Consider the following 14,413-nt stretch of genomic DNA (forward strand, 5'->3'; position numbering starts at 1 on the left):
GCCAGAGCCGCACACGGAAACGCCGTTTACCTTCCCGCTGGTAAGCGGTCCCTATTTATCTACTTGCACCCGGAGGTGCTTTCGAACTGCTAGGTTGGCAGGCGCTGGGACCGAGCAGCGGGAGCGCACCCCGCCGCAGGGATTCGAACCACCGACCTTTCGATCGGCAAGTCCTAGGCGCTGAGGCTTTAACCCACAGCGCCACCTGCGTCCCTTCGGGGCTCATGATACACACATATAAATTTGAGTTGTATGATCTTTAAAACAGAATGCTTACTGGCTGTTGGAAGAGGAGGCATGAGAAAACATTGGACATTTTTGCATTGGAAGGGGAGAGTTTGGCTTACTTAACTTAAAAATGAGGTGGTAATATTTCTTCCTCTTGCTTTTTTTAAGTCTGAAAAGTCTTATGTAGCTGCTCCTATCTCATTTCCTGGCTTGAGGCTGACCAGAATGCCCCATGGTAGGATAAGGAAGTCCTGTCACATCACACACTTGCTGCTGTCACCACCTCACTTTTAAGTAAAGTAAGCCAAGCTCCGCCTCATGAGATTTCTCCTATCCATCCCAGTTTTTGAGAGCAGGTTCTTTTCAACCTCCCTCTTTCCAAATTGCCCCCCCCCCCCAAGTTGGGCTGAAACTATTGATCCATCTCCAACATGACCTATGTTTTTATCACTGCAGTCTAACTTGAATCTCATACCTTGTACTGAATCTTCCTGCTGCTTTTGTGTGCCAACATCACACTTGACCCAAGCAGTATTACTATTAATATATTATGGTTAATCATGTCTATTACAGCTTTTCTTAAGAAGGCCAAGAACCTTCAGAATTCTAATTGTATGATTGCACATTTACACATCAGCATTGTATTTCTGGGGCATATACTCACTGTGGCATGCGATTCTTCTGATTTAACTATCTCTTTTCCTGACATTTGCTAGCTCAGAATCACTCCTCTCTCCTAGCTGCTTTCCCATCCTTAGGGGAAATGTATAGGTTCTCCATATCTTTTGCTGGGGCTGATTTTGAGCAGACTAAGAGCAGAAAGTGGTCACTTCTAGACAACCTGTTTAATGAGTTTTTCGCCTGATTTGTTCATGGAAAGATTAGGCAACATAGGCTATTTAATTCATCTTGATTTGTTTGCAGGCAGATTAGATGATGTGGCATCAAGCAAGTGCTATCCCACACTTGCCTGTTCATTGTCCCATCACTTTTCTTATCATTAAAAGTTCAATCTTTTTGAGGAAGCAGGTTTGTTTTGCAACAGCTCGAAATCAGCTTTAATTGCACAGCCTGGAATTTGTCAGGATGTGATTGACTCCCACCTAAATATAGTGACAATCTGGAAGCGTCCTTAATTAACCCTTCCCTGCCCATTTCTTTTCTCAAACCTACACCCATCGAAGGCTGTTTCCGTTGAGAAACAAACTGTCAGGAGTACAGAGGCATGCAAACCTTCCTTCCCCAGCTTCTTTCACACACATAAACATTAGTCAGCCTTTTGCCTGACCTCCATGAAAAAAGGTTTTCACACAAACGTGTTTTTAATCCAGCAAGGACCCACATGCAACCTGACGCTGAATAGATAGGACTCTACCACATGCTTGGAACACTTGAAACACCACAGCAAATTTAAAACTATGAGCAAGTTCCAGTCTTAATATTACAACGAGTTGTGTCAGTTGAATGCAAAAAGTTGTAATGCCTTCAGTTGGATAGGCCTTGTACTGTGGCATTATTTGTCTTGTGCCTTCAGGTAGCTACCATATCTGTTAGGTAGGCACTACATCTCTCTACAAAGGTTGTCACCCATTTGTTTTTGGTAGAGTGAGCCCAATGAATTCATTTTATCTGTGGGTTATCCTGAGTGCTTGTTGTTAGCTGCTCCTTGATTGCCTTCCTATTTGTTAAAGGTTCCACTTCTCTCTTCTCTTTTACAGGAGGTCCATAAACGAAATTGTGTGTGTGTCGGCACCTTCCACTCATGGCCTTGGCTCTGTCCATGTCTCAGTCAGTGTGGACCGGGCCCAGTTAGAGAGCATGTTGCAGTTTGAGTACATTGATGACCCCAGAGTTCAACGTATTGATCCAGAGTGGAGCATTGCCAGGTAACTGGAGTCTTTTAACAGCAGGAGCACCAGGAGAGCAAATGGTTAGAATTAGGACATGGCTAATCCCCCAGCTTCCCAACAGTGGTGAAAGTTATCAAAGCTGGTTGTAGTTTTGGAAGGATTGCTTCAAAGCAGAGCCGTCTTTCCTATTGGGCTTACTGGCGCATTGCGCCAGGGCGCTGGCCCCTCAGGGGTGCCCCAGTGAGTGGGGGAGCTGTGCAGCTTTGCTGGCAGCCTCCCCCTTTCCCTGCACACCCGGCAGCTGTGCCCCATGAACCATATGGCTGGTGGGCGTGCAGCTTCCTTCCCAAGCCACCGCGGGAGGAGAGCAATCCCTGCAGAGGCTTGGGAAAAGTTCAACAACTCTGGGAAATGGAGGGGGGAGAGCACCGGAGGGATCTTTGCACCACGGTGCCGGATATGCTTAAGATGGCCCTGGTCCAAAGCCACAGTTTTTGCAAGGACTGCAATGTTTTGGGATTCAGTGGGGCTTCAAGTGAGTCAAAATGTATTGAAATGTCTCCTTTTGGATCATGCTTCAGTTCTATGAGAATTCAACCATTCTGTGAGGAAGGTTCTCAGTGAGAGAGTTGTCCAACCTCATGTAGCAGTTAAAAAACAGAGATGATTGTGCGGTAAAATGAATCAGATTATGTTTCATGTGACAATACCATTTTGATACCTTGCTTTAGGTGTGTAATTGGGACTTGAAATAGGTTGAAATTGCAGATTCACTCTGGTATCCTGGGGTATCATAGTTCAAAGTAGCATACTTGGCTACACAGCTGATAACAGGCATAGTATGGGTGATGAGCAGTGATCCTCTCAGTCTTGGTGCTAGCGCTTTCATCAGATTGTGCCTCTGGCTAGGCTATTGCCTGTTCCAATCCCAAAAAGAACAAATAAAACAAATATTAGGTGTGGAGGAGTGGGAAAGAATTGTCATTATATTGGCTTCTTCTCTAGAGCAGATATAAAAGGCACACATAATACTTGTCTTCACAAATGTCTTTAATAAAAGGGATAGATATTAGTAATCTTAAAATAATTTTTTTGCAAAACCCATTAAGCATCTTTAGTATCTGCTGAAAGTGTTTCATCGTTTGAAAACAATTGAAACAGTTGCTCATAATTGCTATACTGAAATAATAATGGGGGGGATGGTTGTTTTGTTTTTAATTCATTCCAAGTTCCTCTCTAAATGCCTCTTTCTATAAACTAAGAAGGGGAAAATCTGATTGAATTAGTTTCTTGTTGAAGATACCTCTTTGCAGATGCAAATTCTATAAATATATTTTATAGACATGACAGTGCAAGAGTCCATTCAACTTGTATTGTGTTTTTTTTAAGTACAGCAAAAGTTTTAAGGAATTATGAAAGCCTGAACTGTGTGTCACTTTCTGCAGATTCTCCCGCTTCCTATCCCTCTCAGCCCTTGGAAACTTATTAGTAATGACTCTAGAATCAACACTAACTTTAAAAACACTAATTTAAAAGCACACAGAGCAAAGAAAACATGGTCTATGACTCAGTTCAGCAAAGCCAAATCCCTTATGTGAAGAAAAAGGACTATTATCTATAATTCCCTTCCCTTCCATTGCTTTGCTCGCTATTGTCAACACCCAGCTTCTCAGGCTCCTTGGGGATTTATTCCACCTGTGTAAATACTGCAGATTTATGGATGAGGTCTGATCTTCCAAGAAGCTTGGGACATCCATTCTTGTGGATTTTCTGGACTCAAATGACCTGGGCATATTGATGAATTAGGCCCCTCAGAGCAGTGCACTATGATTGCTGGGCCTCTGAACAGTAGTTCTGTATAAATTAGCTTCCTATGTTCCTACGTAGTTGCAGAAGCTCAGAAGTCTCTCTGGTGGTGGGGGGTGGGGGATCCCACTCCATTCCTGTTCAACATAATGCAAAAGTACAAACTATCTGGAATAGTATGTTTCCCATCCACAGACCTGCATTCATCATTGCTAGGCAGTTAGAACATCCCTGTTCCCTGAGTTGGAAAATAAGAGTTATTAACTCAATTGTAATTACTGAGGCAATTACAACCATGGCAATCTGTGACGAGATTCTGGGAGAGCAAATGGAGCCCCGTGATCGCTCCCATCTGCTGGAGAAGTGCACAATTACTCATTAAGGCCTCCTTCTTAAGAGCACCAGAGAGTCAGGATTTTTTAAAAAAAGCTGATCAAAACATACCAGTTGCCTAAAGATTCACAGCTACACATTCCAGGAGCACTCTAAAGTGCAGGAGCTGATAGACCACTGTCTAAAATGCTGGGTCAGTTTCTTCACTGCTGTAACTTTTTTTAGCTTTTGTAGAGCTGCACGCAAAGGATGAAATGTTTATACACTAGTTTCACACTGAAAACAAAACTGGACATCTGGGGAGATGGAAATGTTCCCTACATAAATGAGCAGAAGTGAAATCTTAAGAGGAGATTCTGCCTTGACTCCAGACATCACTGGGAACATTGTGTACGTCATCCTGGGGGGGGGGGCGGGAATCAGTATGAAAACTTTTTAAAACTTCTAGCACCTTAGGGAAACTAGTTCTGTGCACTCAGTGGCACAGGGACTGTGCTTGAAGATATGTGGTCTTACTTACACATATACACAGCCTGAGCATTGGATGGAGGGGCTTAGAGCATTTCACCCCATAATATATTGCTTCTCTATTAGTCACAGCTTTCAATCCAGCACAGAGCAAGACATGTCTCTATCATCAGCTCTTGTGGCATCTCCCCTCCAGCTTCCAACTCACTCAACACAGCAACTTTCCAGCCCAGCCCCATTTTTTTGCCCTTTTGGTTGTTTCTCACCTAGATGCAGCTGTTGCAACCCAGCTCATTGCTTTGAAAAGCTCATCAGGGCAGGGTACTAAAGTGGCCAACTGGTCTTCATCTTCAAAGAAACTTGCCTGACCAGTTCCCCAACCTCCTCTAACCTCATAAGAATACTTTAATGAACCTCCCTAGATCATGTCAAACTTTGGCTTTTTGGATGTAGGGAAGACAAAATAAAGACTTGGCTAGTAGTGGCCAACCTTCTCATCAGCCTAAGGCCAGAAATAGAGTGAAGGGAGGGAGAAGAATTTGAGTGACTGGCGCTGAGCAGATCTCTGGTACACTATAAATTCATTGCAGGAGAAACTGAAGATAACATTTATTGCACAGAAGTGATTCAGTAGACTGCCAAGTCATAGACTCAGACTGGGCTAAGTGTGATTGTGAAGGCACTCATAAGTTGCGTAGGAATTTTGAGGGGCTGGTTTTCTCAAATACAGCAGGGCTGTTGTCAAAGAAGCTCTGCATAAGGTCAGTGTTTATAGCAGGCTGGATTGGCTGTGGGTCTTTTTTTAACTTCTAATGTGGAACAACCATAATTCCCCACTCCTCCCTGACATCTCTGCTACGGCGGAGGTTAAAAAGAAATTTACTGGTTGATTTTCAAATGATCTGAGCTGTGCTAAGCTGTGCTGAGTGTTTCAGCTGAGGAAATGGTCTCAAGTTCCTTGATGAGCAGCTTTGCTGTCACTTGCTTTGGCCATCATAGTCCTCTTTTCACTTATTTGACAACCGTTTCTTCCATGTAAATTCTTGCCCTGTGTGTAATAATTCTGCTGGGAATTACAGAGGAAGGAAGGCTAGCAAAACAGCAACTTGTTCACTGCAAGAGCTATATAATATGACACTTCTCTTTCTTCGGAGCATGCATCACTGTATAAAGCATTAAGCACTCTAACAAATTCATTGTTGTTATTTACTTAGTCCTGGATCTTTATATTTTTCCTCCTGCCAACCCTAAGAAATGTTACGGGGAGAGGTGACTGCCCACTAGGGGGACAGATGATACTAGAAAATCCAATTAACTTGTAAGACAGCTCTAGCCAGAGTCAGGGTGATGGTATATTAATCCGGTTTGTCACCTAGTTCCTATACAGCCTGGAGAAAACATATTGCTGAGTTCAACAAGCATTTGTATTTGCCAGAAACATGGCCAATGGGCTCTGTCCCTGTCCCCCTTGCCAAACCTTATTAACCCAATGTCATTTGCTTCCCCACAGCGGCCACACACCTCTGACTGTCACAGGGTCCAACCTGGATGTCATACAAGAGCCCAGGATCCGAGTGAAGTACAATGGCAAAGAGTCTGTCAATGTAAGTAGTTGCTCTTGCCAATGGTTTCATCTTGCCTTAATCCACTCATTGCATGGTTCTTTGTGGACATGGCCATGTCATCATAAATTGTATTTCTATAGAGGTTTTTTTTACTAGCTGGCTTGCAAAAAGTTTCAAATTTACACTTACAGTCCAAGACATAGAGACATGAATCACAAGCGGTCATGTGCATAGAAGTCCTTTGAACAGGAAAACTAACAACCTGATCCTGTAGAGTTCAGTGGCAGTTATTCCCAAGCAACTTGCGCAGGATTTCAGCCTGAGTTGTCTACATTCAGTGGGAGAATTTCAAGCATATTTCACTCATATGAACATCACTTCTCTACATGAGAAGAAAAGTATTGTGAAGTGAAATCTAGATGATACACCATCTTAAACTCCCTTTGGGACATACCTTATTTTAATGTAAGTCATTTGACTATAAGGTAAAATGTAACATAAATACTTAGTCATAATCAGGGAAGCCATTACTAACTTGTCCGTTGATTTCAGCAGATCTGATCTGAACATGACTTGATTGGATACAGCCCATAGCTTCTACAGATCTTTTTCCAAACATACATAAGCAAATCTTTTTCCAACATACAATCAACAAAACAATTATTTCCCATGAGCGCCAAAGGTACAAGGGAAACCTTCCAATTACTGTCTCATTTTACATTTACCCTGAAACTAACACCACTTTAAATCTTTAAAGCCATTTAAATAAAAGCATCTCTGTATCAAAAGGTTTCAACTGCCGTTGTTTATCATTCAGATGATTTATTTGTTAAAACTGGATTTTAAAAATAACACTTCAACACTCAGGTGAAAGTAACACTTCTCAGGTGTAAGTAACAAGATTCCAGACAGTTGATGCATTCACACAGCTTTCTGTTGTAATAAAAGGAATCAATAGGATAGGCTATTAACTGTGATAACCTTTGACATTTTATTAGGAGATGGATAATCAAATGAAGTCTATTTCATTTGGTGGTTTTTTTTACCCATTAGCAACTAGTACTGACTTAACTTGTCCATTGGCCCTTGCAGATTCATGCATCTAAACCCTACAAATTTACAAATTCCATTTGTGAACATTAATGGTTCAGTCTCACAGCAGTCTGTCATAGTGGCTATAATATTTGATTTCACTACGAGAGAGGGAAATTCAGATTGATACTCAGCTGTTAAATTCCCTGAATAGTTTTGAGCAAGTCACAATTGCTCAGCTTTCCCTACCTCACAGGGTAGTTGTGAGGTAACTTAAGAGCTCAGTGGGATAGAAATGGGGGAAAAACAACTTTGTAACGTGGAAGGAAATACTGTAATTCACTATCATGAGATTCATATTTGCATGTGGCTACTTTTACACTGGTTTCGCACAAGAGGTTTTGTATAGACAACTACCTGGAAGGCACATGCCTGTGCATAATGACTTTTTCCAGGATAAGATCCACTCACTTGGCCACACAGTGCCTAAGCTAAATGCTGGATTCTCCTTCATCTGGAATTGTGAGATCTGTGTGGGCAGTGCAGTGCATCCAGAAAAGAATTGTGTTTGTGCAGAATAGTTCGCTCTACATAGTACCTTTTTATAATATCTGAAGAGTGTACCCTACATCACCAATGTGGAGTTAAACTGCATGAGTGACTCCCCCTGTGCAGTCATATCTTAGGGGACATCAGGTGAACCTACTTTTTTAGGGCAGGGAGTCATTATCACAGAGGGCTCATTCCAACTTTGCCCCACAAAGCCCTGTCATTTGGAGAAACTGCATTAAGCAGAGGACAATGGAGACATATGGGCTGGTGTCATTGGTGAGGCCCCACTATATATCATCCAAGACACACACAAAACCCTCAGCAGAAGGGAGAGGTGCACTAAGTAAACATGCAGAGAGGGTTTGAAAGAGACACAATGGAAGTGGTGTCTCCACTGAATCCACCACTCCTGAGCACCTGCTTTATGAAAAGAGGCTACCCTGGGGGGCATTGTGAAACTATCAGAGCCTCATAAAAACAAGAGATGAAGAGCCTTTTTAAGCACACACATTTGCCCTGCCCCAGGTCAGTGTGAAAGATAGCCCATGGGCCTTGCAAATGTAGTTCATGTTTGCATTTCCCCATAGTTTCTCCTTGCTCTTAGGATGCCCTCTGTGAGTTCAGTAACTAAGGGTCCACACCTAGAGGTCCGCTTTCAGTCACACCTCTAAAATGATAACAATTGTACCACTGCAAGTCCTTGTGAGTTCCTTCCCTTTCATAGCATCCAAAGAAGTTGCCGCCCTAGCTCAGTTCCACCCCCCCAACAAGGTACTCTTGAGGTGCTTTTGTTCAAAGCAGGTTTAATTTTTAAACATGGTTTGTGTTGCTGTTCCATTGCCAAAAAAATGTGCACCTATGAGCCAAGACAAAATGCAGTAAATGTTTCTGCAGCTGCTGGTTTCTCTGCATCTTATGAGAAAATTAAGAAATTACATATGCAGCTGTGCATGGTACTTACACAAGACAATTGAAGGAAGAAGACCCGCAGAGAAGGAAGGAGTGCAAGAAATTGGTTTATGCACAATGCTGTTGCGAGTACAGCATTCCAACCCAAATGGCCTTCATGCTTCCCAGATGGTACTCTTGGTTAGTCTTCGTTTCCACATTGAGATTCTGTGCTTGTGCAGAATACGCGGATATACATGTTTGTAGTGGAGGAGAGGTGCAACTTGCCTCCTGTACCTTACTGACTATGAAACTTTAGGAACTTGAAACCTTAAGTAAATATGACATTCTTTCCTTTCCTTTCCTTTCCTTTCCTTTCCTTTCCTTTCCTTTCCTTTCCATCTATCTCTTTTTATTAGCTCTATATGGCCTTTCAAACCATTTGTCCCTCACTTTATAAACCACCATGAATAGTTAAAGCCAATAAATAGGGTTGTAATCCATTTTATCTTTGGGTATAGAATGTAAATTGTGATCTCCCTTGACTCTGTAATTCAGATATTGCAACAGCTGCCAGGGTAATCAGAATTCACAGAAGAAAGGGGCAGAGCTCACTCAGTAGCAGACATGCTTGGCATACACACAGCTCCGTTTCAATCCCTGACATCTCCAGGAGGGGCTGGGAAAAACTCAAGCCAGAAGAGCCAATAACAGTGTGAACTTACGGTAGCCAACATGGTGCCCTTTGGATGTTGGATTACAGTGCCCATCAGCCCTGACTGTTGGCCGTTCTGGATGGGGCTGATGGGAGTTGGAGTCCCAACAACATCTGAAGAGCCACAGGCTACCCCCTGCTTCCCCCTGCCTTGGCATAGACAATTCTGAAGCAGATGGATCAATGGCCGGAGTTAATATAAGGAACGTTCCTGTGTATTTATGGTCAGGTGACATGTTTCCATATCAGGGAACTTTTAAATATATATTCTTCCTTTTCTTCAGTTGATAATGAACTTTTCCCTGCCCTGCTTCTGTTCTGTGCCAGTGTCTATAGGCCATGTCACTAATGCATTTTTACCATATTTATTTATTTATAAAATTTGTATACCCCCCTTCATCCGAAGATCACAACATAAAAATACAAAATGACAACAAAAGATCACAAGAGATGTGGGTCATTATGTTTTCATCTAGATTCACCTTTCTCTTAGACTTACTCTAGTACTCAGAGAGAGAGAAAAGCACTATCAGTGTTGCCTTGAGTACTGATAAACCTAAACCATTGTTCCCAGCAACCCTACCTGGACTGCAATAGTCTGGCCGCAGTCTGGCCTCAACCATGTTAATTGTTTTTAATCTGGCTTTAAGATTTTGTTCCCTTTCAATCCTTGTGATTTATGACTGTTTGGATTTTTTATTGAAGACTGGTACAAGTTGGTGTGAAACTTGGAACAGTGAACACACTTGGGTTTAGATGCACAGCCATTCAATTTTCAGAATTAAATACTTGTTTGGGTCCCTCAGATGTTCCCCTCTCAAGACTAATATTTGATTCCAGTTGTAGAGTTGCAAAGACTGTGTACAACTGTTCCAGCATTGGCCAGCACCAGAAATTCATTAATGATATGTCAAATGCACACACCTTATACCTCAATGAATTGTGGTGCTGCGGGATGTTTTATGTTTTTGAATATTGTTGTTTTGCAAGGAGCTTAGAACACCATAAAGAAAGCAAATTTACTGATGCCTTTAAGTGACTTTCAGGAGCTGTTCTTCAATAAAACAGCTGAATTTTACTACACGGCAACATGACTTTGTCTGTGTGCATGTTACCGGCAGTACTCAGAGTTCACAGCCGATAAAAAGATCCTCATACAGGATTGGATATTGACTATGGAGGTCATGAGGAAGTCTAAGCAAGATGTCACATTGATGAAGGGCATGTAGATACGTATTGGTGGTATACTGTGCTGATGAGCTGTGTGCTTTTATGATGCCTGCCATTTTTCAGGAAGGAAAACCACATAAATCTGTGAAAATGTTGCTTTTGATTACTTACGTTTTAAAACGCACTGCTGAGGCAGTTCCCCACAAATGTCAAGACTTGAAATGGTAAAACTGATGACTGCAGTTGTGCTTACAGTTATTTGCTCTCAAATCCATTAATATAAATGAAATTTAAGTGCACTTAAGTGAGCGCAGTGTTGCTGCTGAGATTCGTACGATTCTAAATGGTAGCTATAGAGCAATACTCTGAAATGGTCTGATGTTTGCTGGCAGAGCTTTCTTCTTCCTTCTCATTTGTTCTCATTAGGGATGTTTTCAAGGGTCAGAAAAAGTGCTCAATAGGGATACTTCTGAAGCTGAACAGGAAAGTGGAATGGGCATGTTCCTTGGTCGAACTACCTTTCCTTCTCCCCCTGCCTTTCCCCATTGTTGTATAATTTCAGCAAAATGATATACAAATATTTATTTAATTGATTGTTATATATATATATATATATATATATGCTTTCGTAGATTTTCACGGGTACAGGAATGCAGGTTTTGGTGTCCTCGGGTGTCTTCCCGTGTAAAAGTTGGGGTGTCTAGGCGACGTTTCGACGAGGTCTCACTCGTCATCTTCAGGCTGGTGCTTTCGGCTTCTTGTTACTGGAACAGAGCGGGATCTCAATGTTTGAGTTCCTATAAATACTGTAGAGGGGGTGTGGTGTCTAGCCTCCAATGTTCTGGGCAGAGAGGAAGTTCCCAGGCTAGTGTGCCTTTTCTTCTTTTGTTCCTTAATTACTTGAGAGATACCTTGAGTGATTTCTTGAGTGATATCCTGAGTACCACTTAGGTGGGTCATACAGAACGCCAACACCAATCAACCACACCAGACCCAAACCCAGACCCTCTCCACAGATGAATTACTGACACCATCCAGTAGCCAATCCATGGTGGCACCTCCGGATGCTGCACCCCCCTGCAATCCCTACACAGATCTGGCTGACACAAGCCACAAAACCACAGCTCGCCCCTATACACGAAGCCAAGCCAAAGCACAACTAAGTGCAATACAGCCATCTTCTCAGGAAAACTCTTCACAAAGTTCAAGAGGTCAAGACACAAAGACTTTAGCAACTAATCCACACCTATGACCCACCTAAGTGGTACTCAGGATATCACTCAAGAAATCACTCAAGGTATCTCTCAAGTAATTAAGGAACAAAAGAAGAAAAGGCACACTAGCCTGGGAACTTCCTCTCTGCCCAGAACATTGGAGGCTAGACACCACACCCCCTCTACAGTATTTATAGGAACTCAAACATTGAGATCCCGCTCTGTTCCAGTAACAAGAAGCCGAAAGCACCAGCCTGAAGATGACGAGTGAGACCTCGTCGAAACGTCGCCTAGACACCCCAACTTTTACACGGGAAGACACCCGAGGACACCAAAACCTGCATATATATATATATATATATATATATATATATATGCTTTCGTAGATTTTCACGGGTACAGGAATGCAGGTTTTGGTGTCCTCGGGTGTCTTCCCGTGTAAAAGTTGGGGTGTCTAGGCGACGTTTCGACGAGGTCTCACTCGTCATCTTCAGGCTGGTGCTTTCGGCCGAAAGCACCAGCCTGAAGATGACGAGTGAGACCTCGTCGAAACGTCGCCTAGACACCCCAACTTTTACACGGGAAGACACCCGAGGACACCAAAACCTGCATATATATATATATATATATCAGATGGCCTAAACTTCCAGACACTTACCTAGGGTTCAGTTTCTGTGGAATGAAGAACATTAGAGACTGTGGTGTCTTTATGATATATGGTTTGTTTACACACATATACAACCCAAGCCTATGATGGAGGGGCTTAAAGCACTGACACCCCAAGGGGTTTTTGTTTCTCCTATGGCCATAGCCTTGGATTCCAGTAGAAATCAGACATGGTTCTGTCTCCAAGCTGCCTAATCTGCAACCTTGCTTGTAGCTTCTACCTTACACACACACACACACACACACACACACACACACTCAACTCTGGCCTTTGTCTTTCTAACTACCAGTGAGTTGAGGGAGGCCCATCCATTTGGTATCTGACACAGAGCTACTTCCTTTGTTACCTTAATGACCCATACTTAGAGGGCCATTACCTCGCCAGGAAGCTAGCCTGGCTATTCAAGGAATTGAATCTGTTCTGGATTCAGGAATTGGAAGGGGGCTCAGGTATACAACCTACCCCTACCCTGCAACTCATAACACTAGGTGCTAAGGGGTGACTTGGAATACTCTTGTCTTTTCAGCATTCCAGCTGCATACAATACATGCAGGTGGGTTCCAAGTATTACTGCCACACACTTTCTCACTGCTCTGGAGCTCTTCAGGCAGATTGACATAACAGCTTCAGTGGAAGCCAGCACAGAAAAAGTTTGCATCCCAGACAAAGATGTGGCTGTTATGGATTGCTTATGGCAAAGCTCTCGTTTGTAGACCTGGCTCTGCCATTACTGTTGGATTCTCACTCGCTGGATCATCACCTTGTCGTGGTGAGTGGGTTTGCACATTCCTATGACCCTTAAGAGTGAAGCCGTCGGAAATCTCGTACTCCCAGCAGGGTCACCCAAGGTGGTAAGGTCAAAGGGAAGGAGCTAGACAAGAATGACCCAAGAAGTCCTCAATGGCAGAACAGGCGGATGATAACAAACAGTATGTTACAATGGCTGTGAAGGTGGATGAAGGCTGCAACAGATAGGAATCTACTGGTTCATCGTGACTACTCATGCTATCAGAACAGTGCCCTACTGCGAAGACTGTGCATTGGTCAGCGTTCTACACACATAAAGCAAATTCACACACAGGCGTCTTCCAAAAACCCATCCCAAACCCAAACCCCAAAAGTCCCGTGGCGATCGGCAAATGGTAACAGGGGCAGGATCGTCAAATTTCGAAGCCCCTAGTCAAGAACTGGCACATGGCTGGTGGATAGGTTCAGTCGTTCTGACTCAAGGAATGACTGAGCAGCCCTTTTTAGGATCCACTCTGCTCACCCTGAAAAGGAGGAGGGAGGGGCTAGAAAAGGTGCCCTAAACATAGTCTGCCTCCCTTTTCCGCTGTCTGGATTAAAACCATGTTTATGTAAGACAATCTTACTCGGCTACGAGTGATCAAGAAAGAAAGAAAGAAAGAAAGAAAGAAAGAAAGAAAGAAAGAAAGAAAGAAGACTATTGGATTAGATGAGTCTACAGGTCTGAGGCACGTGTGCTTTAAAGCACCATTAGTTAAAAAAAACCAAAGATGTAAGCCTACCTTGAATCATGCTTAGAAGGGTATAAGCACCTTTCAGTTGCTTATAGACTCCAGGAGTAGTAGCCATGCTCTGCTTCCTAATGAACTCTTCTCCCAGGGGAAGAAGGGAACTGGACTGCCAACTTTTTACCAGTGGGACATAACCTTCATTTTACCTCAAATCCCTTGTGACCCACTGATTGTTCTATACAGCTGGCCTGGGGAAATTGCTTAGATTTGTCACCAGAACCAGACATTAATTACAAGTTTAGCTGAAAGGCATATGTGGCAGACAATAGCACAGCATGGAAGTAGTGTGTGTATATGGAGCAGGGGGTAGAGGTCTGGTTCAGAACTTACGTTCTGCTACTGTTTTCAGTTTCAAGTGCTGTCTGCTGGCCTAGTGACTGGCTGAGG

General features: G+C 43.0%; 1 protein-coding gene across 2 annotated transcripts in view; it reads left to right on the plus strand.

Annotated features, from left to right (window-relative positions):
• Window positions 1–14,413, plus strand: part of PLXNA2 (plexin A2) — a 415,423-nt gene that overhangs the window by 322,749 nt on the left and 78,261 nt on the right. For both annotated transcript variants that reach the window (XM_083745460.1, XM_083745461.1), the window contains exons 16-17: window positions 1,947–2,114; window positions 6,196–6,289. In XM_083745460.1, coding sequence (XP_083601586.1) covers window positions 1,947–2,114; window positions 6,196–6,289 — 262 coding nt within the window. The remainder of the gene's footprint in view (window positions 1–1,946; window positions 2,115–6,195; window positions 6,290–14,413) is intronic.

The sequence above is a fragment of the Podarcis gaigeae genome (genome assembly GCF_964106915.1).
Source record: "Podarcis gaigeae genome assembly, chromosome: 6".
Classification (NCBI taxonomy): domain Eukaryota; kingdom Metazoa; phylum Chordata; class Lepidosauria; order Squamata; family Lacertidae; genus Podarcis; species Podarcis gaigeae.